The sequence below is a fragment of the Phytophthora ramorum genome, assembly GCF_020800215.1.
Source record: "Phytophthora ramorum isolate Pr-102 chromosome Unknown Phyram_PR-102_s0004, whole genome shotgun sequence".
Taxonomy (NCBI): domain Eukaryota; phylum Oomycota; class Peronosporomycetes; order Peronosporales; family Peronosporaceae; genus Phytophthora; species Phytophthora ramorum.
Genome location: NW_027150650.1, coordinates 3,953,130 through 3,971,963, shown reverse-complemented (window position 1 = coordinate 3,971,963; position 18,834 = coordinate 3,953,130). Strand labels below are relative to the sequence as shown.

Here is an 18,834-nt window from a genome sequence, read left to right as displayed (position 1 = left end):
TTCACTGTGCAGTGCTGCAAAGCTTAAATTGAAGAAGACACGTAGGCGGCAACAGCACCATTCAACGGAATCTAGACGCTCTCCATGACGATGCTGGGTAGGTACGCGCTGCCTCCCTTCATCAGTCTAATGGAGTGCTGCAGGTTTCTCAGTCGGTCAATCAGACCCTTCATCACCAGGTTTCTCTCGTACACCTCCTGCTCACCAGCAACCGCACACAGGGTCAGCTCACAGCTCACTCACATCATAAGCCTAGCCGCGTCTCACCTTGCGCAGTTGATTTCTCCTTTGCACAAGTTTCGCCGTAGCATCCTGCAATATTCACCAACATTATCAAAGTACAACCCAGACTTCAATTTGTTGAACCAAAACTTACCTTGTCATCCTGCAGTTCGGTCTTCGTCTCCACCTCCTTCACGGCTTCCAGCAGCTCGGAACTGATCTTCATGTACTGGTTCTTGAGCGCCGCAATCTTCGTGTACGTGTCCTGGATCTCCTCGGGCGAGTACGGCATCACAATGGGGTGGCCCTGACCGCCTGCGTGGGCGTGAGGTCCTGCGAATCCCGCGGCTAGACCGTTCACGTCAGGATGCACTTCGTCCTGCGGTGTCTCGGCCTCGGCGGGGGATCGCGGGGGCGAGCCGGGCACGGCCACGTCGGCGGCGAATAGCTTGGAGCTGGGCCGGAGCGGCGGCTTCAGGTTCATGTACTTGGTCTCCTCCAGCACGTGGTAGGCGATGGCCAGCAAGTGCGACAGCATCTGCTGGCCATTCTTGGTGAGCTGGGAGCTGGCCTGCTCGTCCATTATTATGAAAATGAAACTTATCGTGCGAAATATCATGTTATGTAGTTTACGTAATATAGCCATTTACAAGTTGAAGTGGCCAGTAACGGACGTCATTTTAACTTTCGCCGCTTTCCGCCAACAATGACGATCGACTCAACGTCTGCTTCCTCGTCGAAGCCGCATGCTGACCCGTCAACTGAAGCGAGCGACCGTGATGCGCGCGTGAGTGTGAGAAGACAGCGCATCGACGCTCGGAATGCGTCCAAGGACGACGCCTCGCGCAAGAAGCAGCTGCAGGTGGGGGACTCGCAGCGCATGAGTCGCGGACAGCAGCAGGTAGCGGAGAGTTTGAACCAATTGGACCGCCGGAAACTGGCGGGTATCCGCCATGTTACCAGCGTCCGAGTGGAAGCCGATGACGCTGAGAATCGCCGCCGAGTGGAGGAAGAGCGACGCCACAAGCGCGTCGAGAAGCTGCAGCAAGAAGCGATCGATAGCGGTGCCAAGAACGCTGCGTGGAGATGCGCTGGGCCGATTTGTTCGAGTTCAGTATGCCGCAGGAGCTGCACAACGAGCTGGAGCTGCAGAACCGCGCGTGTTCTGAGATCTTGGCGTCGAAAGATGCGGTGATCCGCGAGTTCCAGAACCAACTAAAGGCCAAGGACGAAGAGTATGTGACAGCACTCAAGGGGCAGGCGGAAGAAGTAGAGAAGTTGGTGGACCGCATGAGTCAACAATATCGAGAGATGCAGGATGAGTACGAGATCGAACTCGAGCAGATGGAGGACGCCTTCATGAAAGAACGTGACGAGCTCATCGCTAACAACAAACTCGAAATCGATTCGCTATTCGAACGCCGTCGCGAGATGGAGATGGTCTACATGGAAGCGAAGCAAACACGAGACGAGCAGTACTTACAGGAGATTGAGGACTTGCGTGTTCGAGATGCTGAGGACTACAACGAGCTCAAGATTAAACTGGAGACAAACATCCAGACGTTGGAACAGCAGCTCGAAGAGATGCGTGCAACGTACCAGCTCAATACGGAGAAACTGGAATATAACTACCGAGTGCTAACGGAGCGAGATATGGAAAACTCGGCAACGCTGAGCCAGCAGAAGCGCAAACTAGCCCGTCTGAAAGACGCATTAGCCACTCTCATCACAAAGTACAATCAGACAGATGCACGCGATCGACACCAAAACGAGGAACTAACGGAGGAGTACCGGCGTCTGACGAAACAATATCGCGACCTGCAGAAGAAATACGCACACTTCGAGACGAGCGACAGCAACAAATACGACGATGTTTGGCAGATGCACGAGGAGGAGGCGATCCGTAAAATTGACAAGCTGCTGGATGCGGATCGCATCATTCACGAGCAACAGCTTGGCCTTGCCTGGCGTCCGCCATCACAATCCATTCGAAACTGGAGTCATTCTGCAAAGGCAGGTGATGTAGCAGCTCTGCAAAAGCAGCTCGAAAACGGGGACGAGTCGTTTCCAGATTCTGCTGAAAGTGAAAAGGGTAGCCGTAGGGACGATGATCCGCGGGATCAAGATGACTTTGACGATGAATCGGTTGAGGCTTACACACCACCAGTCAAGAAAATATCGGGCGCAAAGTTAAAGTACATGTTGAAAATGCTTGCCTCCGAGGCGGGCTTCCTGGTGAATGGCAGCGTACAGCAAGCGCTCGAGAATCTTCCAGACGATGAGGCGGAGCTGGTGAAAGCAGACATGATCATGCGTACGCTCGGAGTCGACAACGAAGAGGACATGGAGAAACTGATGGGGTACTTCTTCGAGGACCCTCGCCAAGAGGTCCTTGTAGATTCACGAGGCGGAGACAACAACAAGGAAAGCGATTCACCTGGCAAGGACTCGAACACGAGCGGGTCAAACGCATCGTGGGGACTTGTCGTCGGACCCGAAGACGTCATCCGAGTCATCAAGCGCTTTGTCGAGGTTCGTTGTTGCAACTTTCTTTTCTGTTTGTCTGCACGAGTTAATGTGCTGCTACTCGATGCTACTGTTACACCAGGAGATGAGCGAGCAGAAGCGCGCTGTTCCGGTCGCGCGAATTCTCCACCGATCAGCCTCTGGCGAAAGCGAACAAGGCAAGAAGAACTCCAAAGGCAGCAGCTCAGCGGCGCTCAAGGTTAAAGCACGAAAGATAGAGAAAGAGTACTGGCTTAACATCGTCAAGGTGTTCCCCGCCCAGAAGATCCGCGTCATGGCCACTTTGGAAAAAGGACTGACGCACTACAACACGGCACTGCTGCGACGCAAGGAGTTGATCGACGACGTGACGGCCATGAAGGCACAAAATGCAGAGCTCAAGCGTCTGCTCAAGCAATACCTAGCCGCCCCCATCAACGAAGACCTCATCGTGCCACCCACACAGATGCAGCTCTACCAGTGACTTAGTTGAAGTGCATGTATCGTACTTAACGCGAACTTAATTGAATTTCTTGGTGAGACTTTCATTTTTTTTTTAGGAACTGTCAGGTTTGAGGAATGTCACGCGCCGGCTACGTCGCGCTCTTCTTCGTGAGCGCTGCGACCGCAGGCCTCCTGCGAATCTTTGGCCAGAGTATGACTGCCATCTGCTGCGCTTTCTCTGTTTCGCGCTTAGAGAGTAGAATCCATTGACATTTTGTGAAATGGTGTAGATGTTCTCTCGAGAATAGGCGTTTTCGACGAGTGCGACGACTCTGCGTACCCCAGCAACTGCGTGGGTAACCAATTGGTCTACAGGTCCGTTGATGAGTAGCAAGTGGACGCGTAGAGACATTCACTGCTGATTGGTGGTTGGGGTCGAGTGCATCAGGATCAGCTTTAGCTTGGGCTGCTTCTTCACGCTGTCGGCGCTGCTGAGCTGCGCAGTAGCCAAGGGGTGCGAGAATGTGTGCTGCATGCTGCTGTTTCAGCTGCCATTCTACCTGGGGATACTCGTAGCGTCGCTTTTCATCCCCAATGGTGCGTTGGTAAAGCTCGGGTGACCCTACGCGCCACTAACGCAGATCTGTACCGGTAGACTTCTTTGATGGATACGTCGACATTGCACGCGTGGCGTCGGCACTCTTCATCATCTTGCAGATCATTATTATCTTGGACTCGAGTTGTATGTGCTGTATTTCCACGTACTTTAGTTCGAAGAGGAAGATACTGATTGTGGCTCCGAACCTGTTACAGACAGCCTCCGCGACTACATTCTCGATAAAATGGACGAAGCGGATCGAGATGACGATGCTCGTCATGCGTTGCTAGGGAGCAGCTTTGACTCGACCCAGGGAGGCGGGATGAAGACCATGTGGTAAGTCTTGAAATTCATATCTGCGGACTACATGTACTAACGGAGTTGTTGATACAAATGCCCAGGGAAGGAGCGTACCTTGCGCTGGTTTTCATCTGCATGGCACTATCGATTGTGGGGCTGGCTCTGATGTATCTGAGTTACGCAGCGTGCGATCTAAATGTGATGTTCATCTCAATTACACTTCTATCGGCCCTCATTCTCACGGCGTTGAGTGGTAAGTGGTTTGCTGCGTACAAGCAATACGTTGATATCCCGTTTTCCGTCGAGCTTATATCGTTCTTTTCTGGCAGTGGCAACGTGGGTAAATGTAGGGCTCTTGCCCTCAACTTCGGTCTGCCTTTACCTCGTGTCCCTGTGCTACCAGACAGTCCGGACGAATCCAAGCGCTGCATGTGCACCGTTGCATGTTACTACCGAAGAGAGGCAGCAAGAGCAGTCAGGTGTGATCATAAACTCCTTGGTTGCAGCGTTCACGATTACGTGGACGAGCTGGCGAACGTCAGCGACCAGCACAGCATTTTTCAGCTCTTCTTCTCCACAAAGGCAGCCTAGAGATGTCGGTGATGGTGAAGATGACGAAGAGCTGGCGAGTATTGGCCTGACTTCAGACCGGGTGGCCAAAGAATCTCAACGAGAGGTGGGAGTTGTGCCTGAGTACCAGTTTCATGTCCTCATGATATTGGCGTCACTTTACATGGCAATGGTGCTCACCAATTGGGGCAGTTTTGACGGGTAAGGTTTCAATGAGTTGTATCTCGATGCGATCAAGAAATCTTAGGTTGCTTGTTTTGGTAGGTCGTCGACGAAGGATGACGAGATTGTAACTATGTGGGTCAAGGCAATCTCTCAATGGGCAGCGTCTGGGCTATTTCTTTGGACACTCGTAGCCCCTGCGGTCTTTCCTGATCGAGATTTTCTGTAAGCGTGCAGCGAAGGAAGGGAACGTCGTTCCTGCAAATGCGTGGTTGCAACCCAATTGCGATGTCAAGTGTCGAGGCGAGAGTTTAATTGAAGCTGTGTACCATCTTTCAGCGCTACAACATGGGGACGGGTTGTCTTAGTTCCCTTCGTGAGACCACAACCGCTGACGTCTACGTATCCTCCGCTAGCTCGAAAGTTCTTAGCAATTTATTAATCTTGATATGTCGAGCCCGTACCAGTGGACTTTACCACACAACCGAGGCGATAGGAATTTGGTTTGGCTGGCAGCAATATAGCATGGTCTTGGTCAACGTTGACATACTCAGATTGTGAATCGTAATACGCAGCGGTCTTCATCTATCCCCATGGCCAAACACTCGACAGATAAACTACCCTCGTGCTACTGCCGTAAATATCAACGATCTTGGGGCATTTTTCATCTTGCACATCCTATCCTCACATCCGCAGAAGCGAATTCCGCTCAGGATAAACCACTTTACTCCATCTCGTTCACTCTTTTTTTCCGACACCGCGGGTCAACCCGCTGCCGCTTTCGACGCCCGGAGCCTGAGCGCGATTTCCCTCCACCTCGATGCCTCATCGACGTTGACTTCGCAACTCGAAGCTTCTGGTCTCCACACAGTGCCCCATCCAATTTTCGAACTGCCTCAAAAGCTTGCGTCTCGTTAGAAAAATCCACCATGTAACCGGTCAACTCCGAGCCAGCAGCGGCATTCTTTGCGAATGACACTACGCCAGGGCAGTCCTGCAGTGCAGTGACCAACGTCACAAGCTCTAATGGCCCGCTGCTCGATACGTGGATAGAAGAGGACGCCTGACTACTGCAGCTACTATTGCCATCCTCGATGTCCATTTGCTCCGAAGGTGAGCGTGAAGAGCGCGGCTTGGGTGGAACAGCATAGGCATCAATATTATCTGCCACATTGCTGCTATGATTGGTAACAGGGAACGCCATCTCCTGTTCTGGTGTGCACGAGAAGGGATACTGCTGGGGCACTCCACCTTGATAGTACGGCGAGGTTTCCATCCATCCTGGCACAAAACTTGGATGCTGCGGAAGTTGTTGGTAGCTCGCTGGCCCTGCAAAATTTGCGTATGGTTGGAACGGTTGCTGTGGGGGTGGTGGAGGGAACGTCACAAGTTGCATCGGGTAGTACTCCATGCCCCCTGACAAGCTCATTGAAGTGTGAAATTCCGCTGAAGGAGACGGCGGATACACCCCAGCTGCCATCGGCGGCTGATGCCCCAGATCACTCGGTGCAGCTCCTCTCGGCGAAGAGTATTGAGGGAAGCATGAGCCCTCTCTCGAGTGCTGGTGCTCCGAGCTTCGCATCAAATGTGCAAAGCGCGCCTCCACGGCGCGGAGATCTACATCATCTGAGGATCCAGTTACCACACGCTCATCAGCTGAGCGATCTAGACGCATGGACTCATTGTTGCTGATTGAATTGCCACCGTGAGTAGTGGTGAACAGACTCGGCGCCAAAATCACAATCGCTTGCAAGAACTTCCCGGAGCCAAGAGGTAGCTCCATTTGGTGGAGTTGGAGAGCCCCCTGTGTAGCGTTCGCCTCGCTGTCGAATTTTACGAACGCTACCCCCTGCGCCTCGCCAGTGCTCTTGACGACCTTGATGTCCATGAATTCCATCCCAGAGAGCGACGACACCACCGAAGAAAGCATGTGCGTCGCCAAAAACCGGTCGTAAAGCAGCAAAACCCAAAGACGATCTTTTCCGCTGGAAGGCATGACTGTCCCCGTGGATGGCGCGGAGGTGCTTCCTCCGGAGAGACTGGGATACAGGTCAGAAGAGCAATTCAACGCTCTTTCGGGAAAATGAGCTAGCCTCGCTCGCTGCTGCAGTTGAAAGTCAGTTGTTTCATGTGCAAATGAAAGCTGTGTGCCATACAACAAGTGAAAGCTAGTCGTTAGCAATTCGCATAGGCGTCATGGTGGACGCATCAACGCACCGTCATGAATTCAGGCTTCTCTGGGCATTCGTTTCCCTGGGACGATTCTTCGCGAAATGATTTGACGACGAACGCTGCAGTCGAAGGCTGCATCATCAGATATGCACTTTAGCATTAGATAAATGCAACACAGATCCCGCCTGCAGTTCTCAGCAAAAGTGCAAACCCTACCTTTGAATAGCGGACGTATGCCATCGTTTTCACACGACCAAAACTTTTGACGAGCTCAACTGACTCAAAATCGCCATACACCGCAAACATCGCTTCTAGCTCCTGCTCTGTGAACTGCGGAATAGTCAAGGGTGTGGGTGGTTAGACGCACTATACTCGGAATAACAACGAATCCATTGCCACCAAAGCTGCAAATGGCCGCACCTTGTATGTCGACGTGAAAAACACCTTTGTTCGCACCGGCTCAGGCGGCTCTGTTCTGAACTCGAGCTTAATATCCCGGTCTTTCCCATAGCTGTTATCTACATCAGTGATGGTTGGTCGAACAGGTCCGCGATCTACCATGCTCCCACCGTGGTCACGTCGCTCTCGAGTTGCCTGCTGTTTCGCTAGCCGATAGGATTCCTCTATCGTATTGTCTGAAGACTGTCGTTTGCATACCTTTTTCGCAATTATTTCCGCTTTCAGTGCCTCTGGCGACAAGCTAATGTCACTTCGCTCGGATTTTTTTCTCGGTGGAGATAGCGGTTGACGTATTTGAGCTTTCAGTGTCGGAGGAGGCGATGTAGTTGTGTTGCTTCGCTTACGACGGATGCCACGAGAATCTGATCCATCCTCTGTGCTGGAACCGCTGCCATCCAGACTCTGACGTCGTCTGCGAAGGTGGTGCTTCGGACGGGGTGGGATCGTTTCGACATCTCGAGATGCTTCTCTGGGCGTGCGGAGTAAATCAAGCCGCGAACATCGCGTCGTCATTGGTGTCGAGGCAAGTGACACGGAACGGATACTGGATGCGAGTGAATCTGTGCTGTTTTCTTCTTCTGGCACCCCCGGAATCACGACTCTCAGGTTTTTACCACGATTCTGCTTTCCTCCTTGATCAGACGTAGATACCACGTGCTGATATGCAGCGATAAGATCACTACTAAGTTTGCTCTGCGACTGTTGCTGCTCCACCACAGCCACCATGGCATCTAAGACATGCTGCACTTGCTTCTCGTCACCGTCAGGTTCCATCAGTTCATCCTTGCAGGCGTCCACAGCTGGTAGTCCATTTCCCGATTGCATCTCAGTCTTGATCTTCACGCTGTCAGCTCCAAACCCCTCGAGTCGGGGCGCCTCCAGCAAAAACGCTGGCGACACCCGACTCGGCCCCAATGGTAGCGCAGTCACCGGTGGACTCGACCGTTGTCGCTTGCCCGGCAGCCTTGCATCAATGACTCCATCATCTTCATCTCCAAGCCCCCCGTCTGATTTATCGTCCTGGTCTTGTCTGGCATGCTGGTCCCGCTTCAGTTTGCCTTTGCCACCTACAGGTCTCTCCTTAGCCACAGTCACCTGTACGGCAACAAAAAAGTCAGCATTTCACCTCATAATTGCAATAAAAATTAAGACAAGCAACCGCCCACCTTCAGAATGTGTCCATCGTCCAGCTCCAAGTGGTCCAACTTGTCAATGGCCACAGCGGCGTTGGCCGGGTCCTCGTACTGCAAAAAGGCAAAACCCTGTTTCAACGTACCGGAACAGGTCAATAGAAGCATTACAACACCGCACACGCATACTCAGATCCACTGCAAAGCTGAAACTGCACGCACCCGCGACTTTTTACTCCTGTCGAGCGCCAAATGCAGGTGTTTAATCGCCCCGCAGGTCGAGAAGAGCGCCCGCAACTCGTCCACTTTACGGCCTCGTCCGCACACGATAAACAGCCGCGAGAGATCCGAGAGCCGCGGATCTGCAGCAACAGACGCATCTTCAGACTTTGTCTCGATCGCCACTGGTTGGGACGCGCTGGAAGCTGCGCATGGAGCTGCCGCGCTGCCGCAACTTTGGTCTTCCATGCGATGTTTTGTTGTGACGTGGCGACGATTTATGCGATGAATAAGATGTACGATTTAGCGATCACTGTGATGCGGCATATGTGGCGAGGAATATTCCTTATGAAAGGTCGCATTCCGCCGGTCGAAAGGCAACTTTTTATTGTAGTCCTGCAATGAGGGAGGCACAGGATGGAACTCACTGCAGCAGGCCTTGACTTTCGTTTTTATCGTGGGCGAATCTCTTGTTGTCGCGCAGAAATCTGATCGGGCTCAGCATTTTGCTTATTTTAGATCGACTAGTCATTTGCAACTTGAGTTCTCAGGTTATTCTTGCTTCAGTCTCGAGGAACAACCAATCTGAGTCTCTGCGTTGGGGCGAAGCATTTATAGGGCTGTCCAGAGTCACTTTCAGACTTGAACGATCAAATTGGTGTGAAGGAAACCGAGCATCGGATACCGAGAATCCGCGCCAAGCAGTCTGCGATGAAGCCGCGTGTGCAGCCGGGGGTCAGGAAGGGACCAAAAACTAGTTCAGTGGACTCGACGGCGCTCACCCACGAGGGCGAGTTCCTTGCGGTGCACTTCAAGAAGAGGAAACACGAGTGGAAATGGCAGCTTTTCAACCTCGCGCGTCGGCTCGGAGGAGTCGTGTCGGTCTGCATCTACGTCTACGTTTCCATGGCAGCAGCGTGGTGGGCGATCCAAATACTATACGGTGCCCACAACCCGACCGAGACTCTCCGAGTGTTCCCGTCATCGGTTATCGAAGGCTACATGGGTAACGGTTTGGTCCGCGACAGCCCGCTCGTTCGGGATGTGCTGGGTGGGGATACTTCGCCACGAGACTACGCGCTATTCCTCGAGTCCAGCACGAAGACGTCAACCGAGGGCTGTTCTGATTTGCCGCATTTCGATTCAGCCATCTACAATCACAGCTACCTAAGCAACGGGTACCTTGGAATGGTTGCCAATACCCAGTACAATTTCACCGTACTGGATCGTTTGGATCTCGTACTCGTGGTGATTGATTGCTCATTTAGCCAACTAAAGGCGGGGGACCCCTCCGAAGTACGAGTCTACAACTTGATGCGCTCACACGATGACCCCACTGATCTATACTTGATGACAATGTCTCTCTCTGTTCAAGAATACGAGCTTCGCGATCTCACCAAGGAAGGACCAGCACTGCTGGGCATGCTCACTCTAGTGCAAGACATGCAAGATACCAATGTGAAGCAGTACTACATGGTGGCGTTGACGTATCCCTATCAACGTTTGCCAGATTTCGAGCCGTACGAGGTGGTGGGAGTTACGGACGAAAGCTTCCTCTCCTTAAGCAGCATTCCGAGAGATCCTGTGACAGAGCCAGTCAAACGTTTGCTCACAGCGCGGAAGCGTGGATTTTTTAATGGTGACAGCCAGTGTAATGTTCGCACGATGTACTCGTCGCTGGACAGAGTAAACGCAACAACTGCGCTGACCCGTTGGGAATGGGTAGGCGAAGCCGTAACTTTGGATTCCTGGGCTTGGGTACATTGTATTCATTTCTTCTTCGGCCTGCAAATGGTGCACTCGTTGGTGGTGCTCTTCCTCGTCACGTACCAGAAAATTCGATCGGGCAAGGTGTGGCTTGGTGACCCCTTTGCAGCCATGTCAACCGCGACACTCGTCATACGTGGCATTTGGTGCTTCTCTCGTGGACTGTAGATTCTTTCTGGTCCATCAATGAGTTTGCGATGTCAAGAGCCGCACTTATAGCGGGCTCGTCTCCTGTGCTTGTTCATAAGGAACTGATGCATGCTGATCTGTTTGCCGTGTACTTCTGCTTGGTTCCTTTCTGAGCTCCGTGTTTCGAGAGCGGATTGATCCATCGTTCGCTACTTTGTTGTTCGAGGTGGTTCACCAGAACCGACAGAAGATCATTCGCCTCTCGTCAGCAGTGGTGAATGAGGTTACGACGTACTCTGAAGCCCAGTACAACATTGGTATTGCGAAAGTAACACCCGTCCTTGCCGAAATGTCTCCTTTGCGGCTGTGGTCATCATTTCAATTTCCAGAAAAGAATGCAAGGTTTATCGCTGCGTCCTTCACCCCGATGATTTTTCTGATGGTGACCATCACATTCTTCGCGATTTTGCGTAAGGGTTATCGTTGCTTTAGACCCGATAAGATCCGTCAAAGATCGAGTGTTAGCACAGACACCTCCGCAAACGAGCGAGCAGCGCTGGCCCAGAGAGGCATCGTGACAAATTTTGAGATCTCGACGGGTGCCATGCTGCAGACCCGGTTCGGCCTTATATCCGACTACAATAACTACGTGTTCTTCAAAGGTATGAAGTTCGCATCAGCGGACGGCGTGTATTGCTCAGGGTACGTGATCGTGAACGAGAAGTATCTGGTGGGTATGGAAGATCTGCTGACGATTGCGATGATCAAACTGGTGCGCGCCCGATTCACGAATGTGTACGTGTACGAGGTGCATGGCCACACCGTGAAGGACACTGCCAGGTTGGTGTATCCTACTACGTTCTTGTGGTCTGATCTGTGGAGATTGAACGTCACAGTGCTGCTTTGAGCACAAGAACTGTGTCGAAACATATATTCAGCAGGTTTGATTCGCATATTTCAAAATACCGAATCTGCAAATTCACATTTTGTGTCGGGGAGATGCATTCCTTTCATTTTCTCGACCAACCCGTAAAACACACGCTTCATAGACAATAAAGGGGGTTCCGTCGCACAAAATTCTCCTAGCTTTGCAGGCAACATACGTTCTCGCGTCAAACGACTGATCTCGCTCGGTGTCGCCATCGGAACGATCCCGAATTCAACCACGTGGGGCGACTAATCATTTCACCGGGCAAAAACAACAATAGCACAAATGATAGACAAAGTATTTCACTTATGCTGCTTTGCCGACAGCCCACACTGGGGCAATAGTTCGCTGCGAACGCGGGGTCGCCCTTGGCACCGTACACGAGTTTTCGTAGGGTTCTGCGGGGAACCCGCTGTAGTAGAACATGTCGGGTGCAGCGGAGTTAGAGATCTCCAGACAACTGCTGCGCGCCTCCCAGTGCGCCGAGACAGACATTATGCGTTTGGGCAGCTAGGCACCGCTCGAGTAGATCTTCTTGAAGATGTCGGCGACGTTCTAGGCCGATTGCGAGTGCTTGTCCAGGCCAATGTAGCCTTCGTCCAGCAGCCAGAGCAGTCCAGAACCGTGCGAAACGGCCACAACGGACTGGCAGACCTTGTGCATGGCAAAAGAAGAATGTTGGAGGGGAGCTCGGAGTACCGTGGTGGATAACGAGGCAGGTTAACGCAATCACTTCGGACCGTAAACACGAAGCACTTGACGATTGTATGAAGAAACTTGAAGCAACATTTTGTGGCGTTGGAGGAGCCTCCAACTTGCTTTCGTCGTTAAGACTTCGAGCTAGTGCTTGGCATGGCGTCCGTGAGCGCTGTTGTCCAGCACAAGGCGATACGCAGTCCTCAGAATTCCCGTAATGAGTGCGTCGTCGACGCAATCGGCTGCGTCAAAGACACGAGGGCACACGTACACATACAATATTATTGCATCCTCTGCTGCACCACCCGAAGCTCATTTGCGAATTCACTTGGCCCTGCACTAGTGGCACCAAGCACGACCTGCCCATGGCCACCGTCCGCCACCCCGTCGTCGCCGTGTCGCACGGCCCCGGTCCGCTGTGGCTGCTCTCGTCGGGCTTCGCCGGCATGAGTAAGCAGCGTCCCCGCCCGCACGCTCACCACCATCTTCGAGAAGTTGTACCCGGACGGCAAGAACCTCCCCAAGCGCATCCTCTTCGTGTCGGCGCACTGGGAGTCCGAAAGCAATGGCTTCGAGATCTCCAACGCTGCCAAGCCCGACATGATCTACGATTACTACGGGTTTCCCCGCGAGGCCTATGACGTCGTCTACCCCGCAGAGGGCGACTCAGCCTTCGCAGAGAAGGTGAAGACAGCTGGAGAGCCACAATATCAAGGCCAAACTTGTGGACCGCGGTTTCGACCACGGCGTGTACGTTCCGATGCTGCTGATCCGCCCCGAGGCCGACATCCCCATCGTCACCATGTCCATCAACTCGCGCTTAAGCAGCCGGGCTCACTTCGACCTTGGCAAAGCCCTCGCACCGTTCCGCGACGAGGACACGCTCATCTTCTGCTCCGGCCAAGCCACGCACAACATGCGCGCGAGCCGCGAGCCGCGCACTCCGCTCATGGATTGGGCTGCGGCGTTCCAGGGGTGGCTCGACAACACGCTCACGTCCGAGTCCAAGCTGAGCTACAGCCAGCGTGGGGACCAGGTAATCAACTGGTCTGTCGCCCCAGCGGCGAGACTCGCGCACCCGACGCCCGACCACTTCGTCCCGTTTGTCGCCGCCGCTGGCGCAGGCATGGAAGAGAACAGGCCCGAGGCGGAGAAGCTGTTCGGCGGCTGGGGCATGGGCCACATGTCGTTCGCGAGCTACGCCTGGGGCGTCCACCATTAAACAGCAGTCTAAATAAACGAAAACGGATAGCACATAGCGCAAAGGTATAACAGGTAATTGGCACTGCTACTAAAGCAGTAGCTGGAGCCCACGCATACGGCCTTCATGTACCATAATGGTACGCCTGTGTCTCATGTCGATGGCGGCGTCAAACAGCTCGGCAGCTCGCTTCTGTACACCTTGCACACAGTGGACACGGAGCGGCGCGGCTGCGAGTTCGATGCGACCCACGTGTAGTCGGGGAAGTATCTCTTCAGCCTCTTGTTGTACTTCTTGGCCTGCTGCCTAGAGGCTCATCGCGGGTTACGGGCACGGTCGCAAAAAAAACGGGGTTCGCCGCTGCGGGAGGGGTTTAATCGCACACGCAGAAGTTCTCGCCGTTCTCGCTCAGCTCGTACGTCAGTTGGCCCTCCAGCGTCGACATCTTCATGCCTCCCAGCGATTCAAAGTAGTTGGAGGACAACTTCTTCGACACACGAACCTCTCCCCGGTCCTCGTCGACCAGTACCCCACCAGCCCCACCTACCCCAGACTCTCGATAGAAACTCATCCCCACCCCCAGTACTTTGCCGCGCTCGCAAGTGCGTCCTCCCGAGTGTACCGGAAAACATCGCTCTCGCCACCGTTCGGGAGTACACGGCATCGCGATGCGTGCCTACAGAACTTGAAGTACGCTGCCCAAGAAACGTCCGCGACTAACCCCTTTAGAGAAGTCCCAGATTCGCAAGCGATACCAGAAAGGGGAAGAATTACCCAGCTGCATCAAAGCACAGGACACGCCTGCAGCACGATCAACTCCATCGTCCACGCCCAGCCCAGTCAAGACGAGTCCAAGTCAGGTAAACCTTGTCGGTGGACCCCCATGCGTTTCGTGGTGGAAATGCTGAAACGAGGTCTTAGCGTCACGCAAACCCAATCGCTCAAGGACATCGCAGGACTACTGGTTTTCTCGCGACCAAGCTGCACCTCAGAAGCTCATCGATTTGCTCGACGGCGCAGAGACTTCAGTGGATATCGCTTATGTTCATCTTGACGCATCCTGAACCGACAGACGCTACCATCCGTGCCTCCCAGCGTGTCACGGTTCGTGTTCTCGTTGATCGGGCACAAGTCTCCGAGAAAAGCTCAGCTATGATGATCGAAAACGGGGTCACCGTTAATTTCACGCAGGCCCCAAACTCATGCACTGGAGCATAGCGATTATCGACGGAGACATATTGACGATGGGAAGCTGCAATTGGAGTGTGGGAGGCATGACGATGGATTGGGAGCAGACTATTGTACATGTATTGCGTGGTCCTATTGTTGGAGCACACGTCGTTGAGTATGACCCGCACATGTGGTCTGTTGCCTAGCAAAACAACTGGAAAGTTGAGATAGATACCCGCGGTAATTTTCATCTGTAGCGTCAAGCGATGGTGAAAGCAGTGCAGCAGCGGATACTCCGGCCTGGTAGTGGACTAGCAAGTCGACTCGAACGGCACTTTCTTACGCGAGGCCGGGTCGGCACCGGCGTAGCCGTACATGTGTACACAACGGTTTCCCCTAGTATCAAGGCGAAGCACAACCGGTCAAGAGAAAAAAAACTCATCGTTCTTGGTCGGAGAGGCGGCAAACATGCGAGTGATACGTGGCGCACCTCTCGCTTGTAGCACGATACACATATCTGAGCGTCAGATATGTCGGAATCGCTCAGCTTCCGACTGCAACGTACAATCGTTTTTTTATTGGATAACATATAATCGGTAACGTGATTTGATTCGCCAAAAACTATAGAGATGTTTTTGATTTGCCAAAACGAATTAAAGAACAGTCTCATTGGCTAATATGCACCATACTAAAATGAAGTTTGGCCGGAGAGACGTTATTCATCCCATATCTTCGGTCAGATAGCAAGCACGACCGCAAGACGAGATGACGGGTGTGGAGTTCGTCGTGCGTCTGCTGGGAGATGCGGCCGAGTGCGTTGTGTGTCTCTTGGGCAACGCCGCGGAGATCGGCTCCTGGGACGCGGAGAAAGATGGTACTGATGACTCTTGACGGATGGATTGGGGGACCGACGACTAACGCACTGGTGTGCAGTGCCCATGGAGATCGTCGAGCAGCGCGAGGGCGAGAGCTTGTGGCGCGTAACCGTCGAGTTCCCACCCGCCACCGAGACGCTCGAGTACAAGTACGTGGTGAGGCACTCGCAGACGCGTGAGCTGGTCTCGTGGGAGGGACTGCCAGGCAACCGGACGCTCACGATCACCCGAGGCACCAACGTCGCGCTGTAAGTGGCTGGCTAGTGTGTTTGCTTTGCTGAGGGGAACTTGCAACGCTGATGAGGTTGAATCACTCTTCTGTGAGGTTTCAGGAGAGCTCCTTCGTGTCAGAGTTCGACGTACACGACTTCGCGGGCTCCGGCGCCCGGACCTCGTGAGGCCAAGCTGGGGAACAACGGAAGCACCAACGGGTTCCAGGAGTGGCGCTGCTGCAGGACGAACAAGGAGACCAATCCGTGGTGGGAAGTGGATCTGGGCAAGGACTATGCCATCTCCAGTATCCACGTGTGGAACGCGATGACGTACCATGAACAGGCTAGACATCCAGAGGGCCGCCCGCCGATCACGTCGAAGGCGTCAACGTCTTCTCCTGCACCTCCGCTGTGGATGTTTGTCTCCAAGGAGCCGCTGGGTCGCGGAGCAGACTCATATGAAGATGCTCAAGCCAAGGCCTCGACCGATTCGTCTCTGTGCGAGCCATTCAAGTGCAGAGATCGTTTGACAGCCGCGTACGCTCACTGAACTTTGCTGGCGGTACGAGTGAAGGCGATGGTCCGAACGCAGTTGGTTCGACGTTGTCGGAGCTTCCATCCGTTAAGGGCCGCTACGTACGACTGCAGTACACCTGTCCATCGTGTGCTCTGCAGTTTGCTGAGCTACAGGTACTTACACACGACCTCGTTATGGCGGTGGAAAGTGAGGAATCGCCGCAGACAAATTGGTCGTGTTTCAACCACGATGATGGATTCTACGGTGTTCCCAAAGCACTTGATGCCGATCTGCACGAGTACGTAGAAACTGGCTGGTTAAACCCGGCTGCTGATACAGCGGAGTTGCAGATATGGATCGGAAGTTTTGATTCTACCAAACCAGCTATTCAATGGCTGGATGGTGGATCAGAGCAAAGTCGAGTGGCGATTGAAATGCGGCATGAAAGACTAACGAAAACCAACAAGCAAGCAGAACCACAGGAAGACACTCAGTCTCGAAAGATGCCGAACGTCAACGGCGATTCGGGTGTCGTGTGGGAGTCGCTTCCAGTGGAGTATAAGAGTGCGGCGCTGCTGGACAAAGAATCCTTGGAGATGCGTCGGCTCCTGGAAGCGCAACACCAGCGGACTGAGACCGACTTTGCTGCATACCTGAACAACGACCCGAACACGGCGCCTTCTACGACACCTTCAAAGTCGTCCTGGCTATCAAGGTTGACTTTTATTCAATCACTTGGAGCGTCCGACGTGACTGCCTTGGCAGAGAAGATTGCTACACGAAAGTACTTCAAGGGGGAGAGTATTCTGAACTACGCAGAGCAAAAGCGCGCTGTCTTTTACGTTGAATCGGGCGATGTGGGACTGCTTGGACCAGAATCGTCGACGGGGTCAAACATCGTTGGAGCGCTTGGCCAGGATGCCTTCTTTAACGAGATGGGTCTCTTTAGTCGTTGGTCCAGACAACCAGCATTATTCAAGGCAGAAAGTGAAGTGATCTGCCAAGTTCTAGAGTTAGAGACGCTTCTCACAGTTCTGGGAGAAAGCAAGGTGGCGCCAATCCGTGATGATTACCTCCGTAAGAGACACAAAGCGTTGTCCTTGTCTGAAGACAAGAAGGTGCATTACGCGGACAGCACACATGCTCAAGTTTTCCGTGTCAAGGTACCAGTGCCCGTAGTGGATGGGAGTGGAAGCCATGCCAACGGACTCTCTCATCGCTGGACGCTTGGCATTTACAATTGCCTTGAGGGTGCAAACGCTGGCGCCTACACCAGAAAGGAGCTCCTGGGATCAGCGTATCTTCTTCCATCCCAGATTGGCAAGCACGGAGAAGCGGATCTAACAGTGCCGATCTTCTCGGCGGGAATGAGTATTGTCGGGCAGCTCACGCTGTCATACTTGGTCTTGACTCCGTTCACCCACCCCAAGAACAACATCGCGAACGTTTGGCGTTCCTACTGGCGAGAACGTCCCCACTGACCATCGGGCATCGAGGCATGGGTCGATCGTACTATCAGGTCGACGGATATCGCCTAGCGCTCACGCGAGAAAACACCCTGGCGTCGTTTATTCTTGCTGGACGGAGCGGTGCAGACTTCGTGGAGTTTGATGTGCAGCTCACGAAGGACCGCGTGCCAGTGATCTATCACGATTTTCTCGTGAACGTTGGCTTGGAGGACAAGAGCGCAGGTTCGTTGGGCACAAAACCTGAGACATACGAGATTGGTATCCACGACATGTCCTTCCGCCAGCTCACGCAGTCTTACACAACCCCTGTGCCTCACAAAGGAGGCAAGAGCCAACAGCTTCAAAACCGAGTGAAAAAACACTGGGCGCGTCTCCAAGGGAACAAGCAGGTTCCGTCTCCGAAGCATGAACCTCTTGCGCGTTCTGATGATAGCGCTAGCGAAGAGGGTCATCTTGTGGACTTCTTTCCTCGCCTGGAAGATCTTCTCAAGCACGTGCCTGCGGAAGTTGGCTTGAACATTGAGGTCAAGTACCCAGACAATTTCTTCCGTGCAGCGATGCGAAACTTGAGCTGCTTCGCGATCAATGCGTATATTGATCAAGTTCTGCAGTGCGTGTTTGACTACGCTGGCTCGCGCCGCATCTTCTTCTCGTGCTTCGACCCGAGCATCTGCATCGCACTGCGCGCGAAGCAGACCAAGTACCCCGTGCTGTTTCTGACGTATGGCTCCATGGCTCCAGACGCAATGGACGCACGGATGACACTGCAATTCGCCACGAACCTCGCCAGATGGAGAATTTGCAGGGCATTGTGTCCAACTCGAACGCGTTCCTCGAGACGCCGGAGCTTGCACCGCTGGTGAAGAAGGACATGGGCAGCGTGCTCATTACGTGGGGTGACCAAAACACGAACCACGAAATGGTGCAGTTACAGAAGCGCCACGCAGTCGACGGTGTTATCAGCGACAATGTCATTGACCTCATCAACCAAGACAAGAAGCTCCAGGCGCTGGCTAAGTAGATCGTTTCGACTGAGCAACGAATTGCTTTCATATTGTGATGTATGGCGGCACCGCTGATGCAAGTTTG

General features: G+C 53.3%; 10 protein-coding genes across 10 annotated transcripts; 7 read left to right on the top strand and 3 right to left on the bottom strand.

The window, feature by feature from the left end:
- Window positions 1-71: 71 nt before the first annotated feature.
- On the bottom strand, window positions 72-805 carry KRP23_5673 (uncharacterized protein; the record flags this gene model as incomplete). The annotated part of the gene is made up of 3 exons (XM_067890767.1): window positions 72-197; window positions 268-312; window positions 377-805. 3 exons carry the CDS (start codon window positions 803-805, stop codon window positions 72-74), a joined length of 600 nt encoding a protein of 199 aa, XP_067747286.1.
- A 123-nt stretch (window positions 806-928) lies between these two features.
- Window positions 929-3,211, top strand: KRP23_5672 (Dynein regulatory complex protein 1; the record flags this gene model as incomplete). The annotated part of the gene is made up of 3 exons (XM_067890766.1): window positions 929-1,325; window positions 1,409-2,754; window positions 2,831-3,211. 3 exons carry the CDS (start codon window positions 929-931, stop codon window positions 3,209-3,211), a joined length of 2,124 nt encoding a protein of 707 aa, XP_067747285.1.
- A 95-nt stretch (window positions 3,212-3,306) lies between these two features.
- Window positions 3,307-5,030, top strand: KRP23_5671 (putative serine incorporator; the record flags this gene model as incomplete). Its single annotated transcript, XM_067890765.1, has 8 exons — window positions 3,307-3,382; window positions 3,462-3,546; window positions 3,620-3,768; window positions 3,827-3,913; window positions 3,985-4,105; window positions 4,171-4,322; window positions 4,399-4,840; window positions 4,904-5,030. 8 exons carry the CDS (start codon window positions 3,307-3,309, stop codon window positions 5,028-5,030), a joined length of 1,239 nt encoding a protein of 412 aa, XP_067747284.1.
- A 495-nt stretch (window positions 5,031-5,525) lies between these two features.
- On the bottom strand, window positions 5,526-9,030 carry KRP23_5670 (uncharacterized protein; the record flags this gene model as incomplete). Its single annotated transcript, XM_067890764.1, has 6 exons — window positions 5,526-6,944; window positions 7,019-7,105; window positions 7,190-7,303; window positions 7,394-8,527; window positions 8,599-8,694; window positions 8,785-9,030. 6 exons carry the CDS (start codon window positions 9,028-9,030, stop codon window positions 5,526-5,528), a joined length of 3,096 nt encoding a protein of 1,031 aa, XP_067747283.1.
- A 462-nt stretch (window positions 9,031-9,492) lies between these two features.
- On the top strand, window positions 9,493-10,716 carry KRP23_5669 (uncharacterized protein; the record flags this gene model as incomplete). Its single annotated transcript, XM_067890762.1, has 1 exon — window positions 9,493-10,716. One exon carries the CDS (start codon window positions 9,493-9,495, stop codon window positions 10,714-10,716), a length of 1,224 nt encoding a protein of 407 aa, XP_067747282.1.
- Window positions 10,717-11,104: 388 nt separating this feature from the next.
- Window positions 11,105-11,584, top strand: KRP23_5668 (uncharacterized protein; the record flags this gene model as incomplete). The annotated part of the gene is made up of 1 exon (XM_067890761.1): window positions 11,105-11,584. One exon carries the CDS (start codon window positions 11,105-11,107, stop codon window positions 11,582-11,584), a length of 480 nt encoding a protein of 159 aa, XP_067747281.1.
- Window positions 11,585-12,582: 998 nt separating this feature from the next.
- KRP23_5667 (uncharacterized protein) lies at window positions 12,583-12,903 on the bottom strand (the record flags this gene model as incomplete). The annotated part of the gene is made up of 1 exon (XM_067890760.1): window positions 12,583-12,903. One exon carries the CDS (start codon window positions 12,901-12,903, stop codon window positions 12,583-12,585), a length of 321 nt encoding a protein of 106 aa, XP_067747280.1.
- A 158-nt stretch (window positions 12,904-13,061) lies between these two features.
- Window positions 13,062-13,523, top strand: KRP23_5666 (4,5-DOPA dioxygenase extradiol; the record flags this gene model as incomplete). Its single annotated transcript, XM_067890759.1, has 1 exon — window positions 13,062-13,523. The coding sequence occupies one exon, from the start codon at window positions 13,062-13,064 to the stop codon at window positions 13,521-13,523; it is 462 nt and encodes a 153-aa protein (XP_067747279.1).
- A 1,914-nt stretch (window positions 13,524-15,437) lies between these two features.
- Window positions 15,438-16,309, top strand: KRP23_5665 (uncharacterized protein; the record flags this gene model as incomplete). Its single annotated transcript, XM_067890758.1, has 3 exons — window positions 15,438-15,546; window positions 15,606-15,795; window positions 15,880-16,309. 3 exons carry the CDS (start codon window positions 15,438-15,440, stop codon window positions 16,307-16,309), a joined length of 729 nt encoding a protein of 242 aa, XP_067747278.1.
- Window positions 16,310-16,779: 470 nt separating this feature from the next.
- On the top strand, window positions 16,780-18,766 carry KRP23_5664 (Glycerophosphocholine phosphodiesterase GDE1; the record flags this gene model as incomplete). Its single annotated transcript, XM_067890757.1, has 3 exons — window positions 16,780-17,721; window positions 17,796-18,397; window positions 18,487-18,766. The coding sequence occupies 3 exons, from the start codon at window positions 16,780-16,782 to the stop codon at window positions 18,764-18,766; spliced, it is 1,824 nt and encodes a 607-aa protein (XP_067747277.1).
- Window positions 18,767-18,834: the final 68 nt, after the last annotated feature.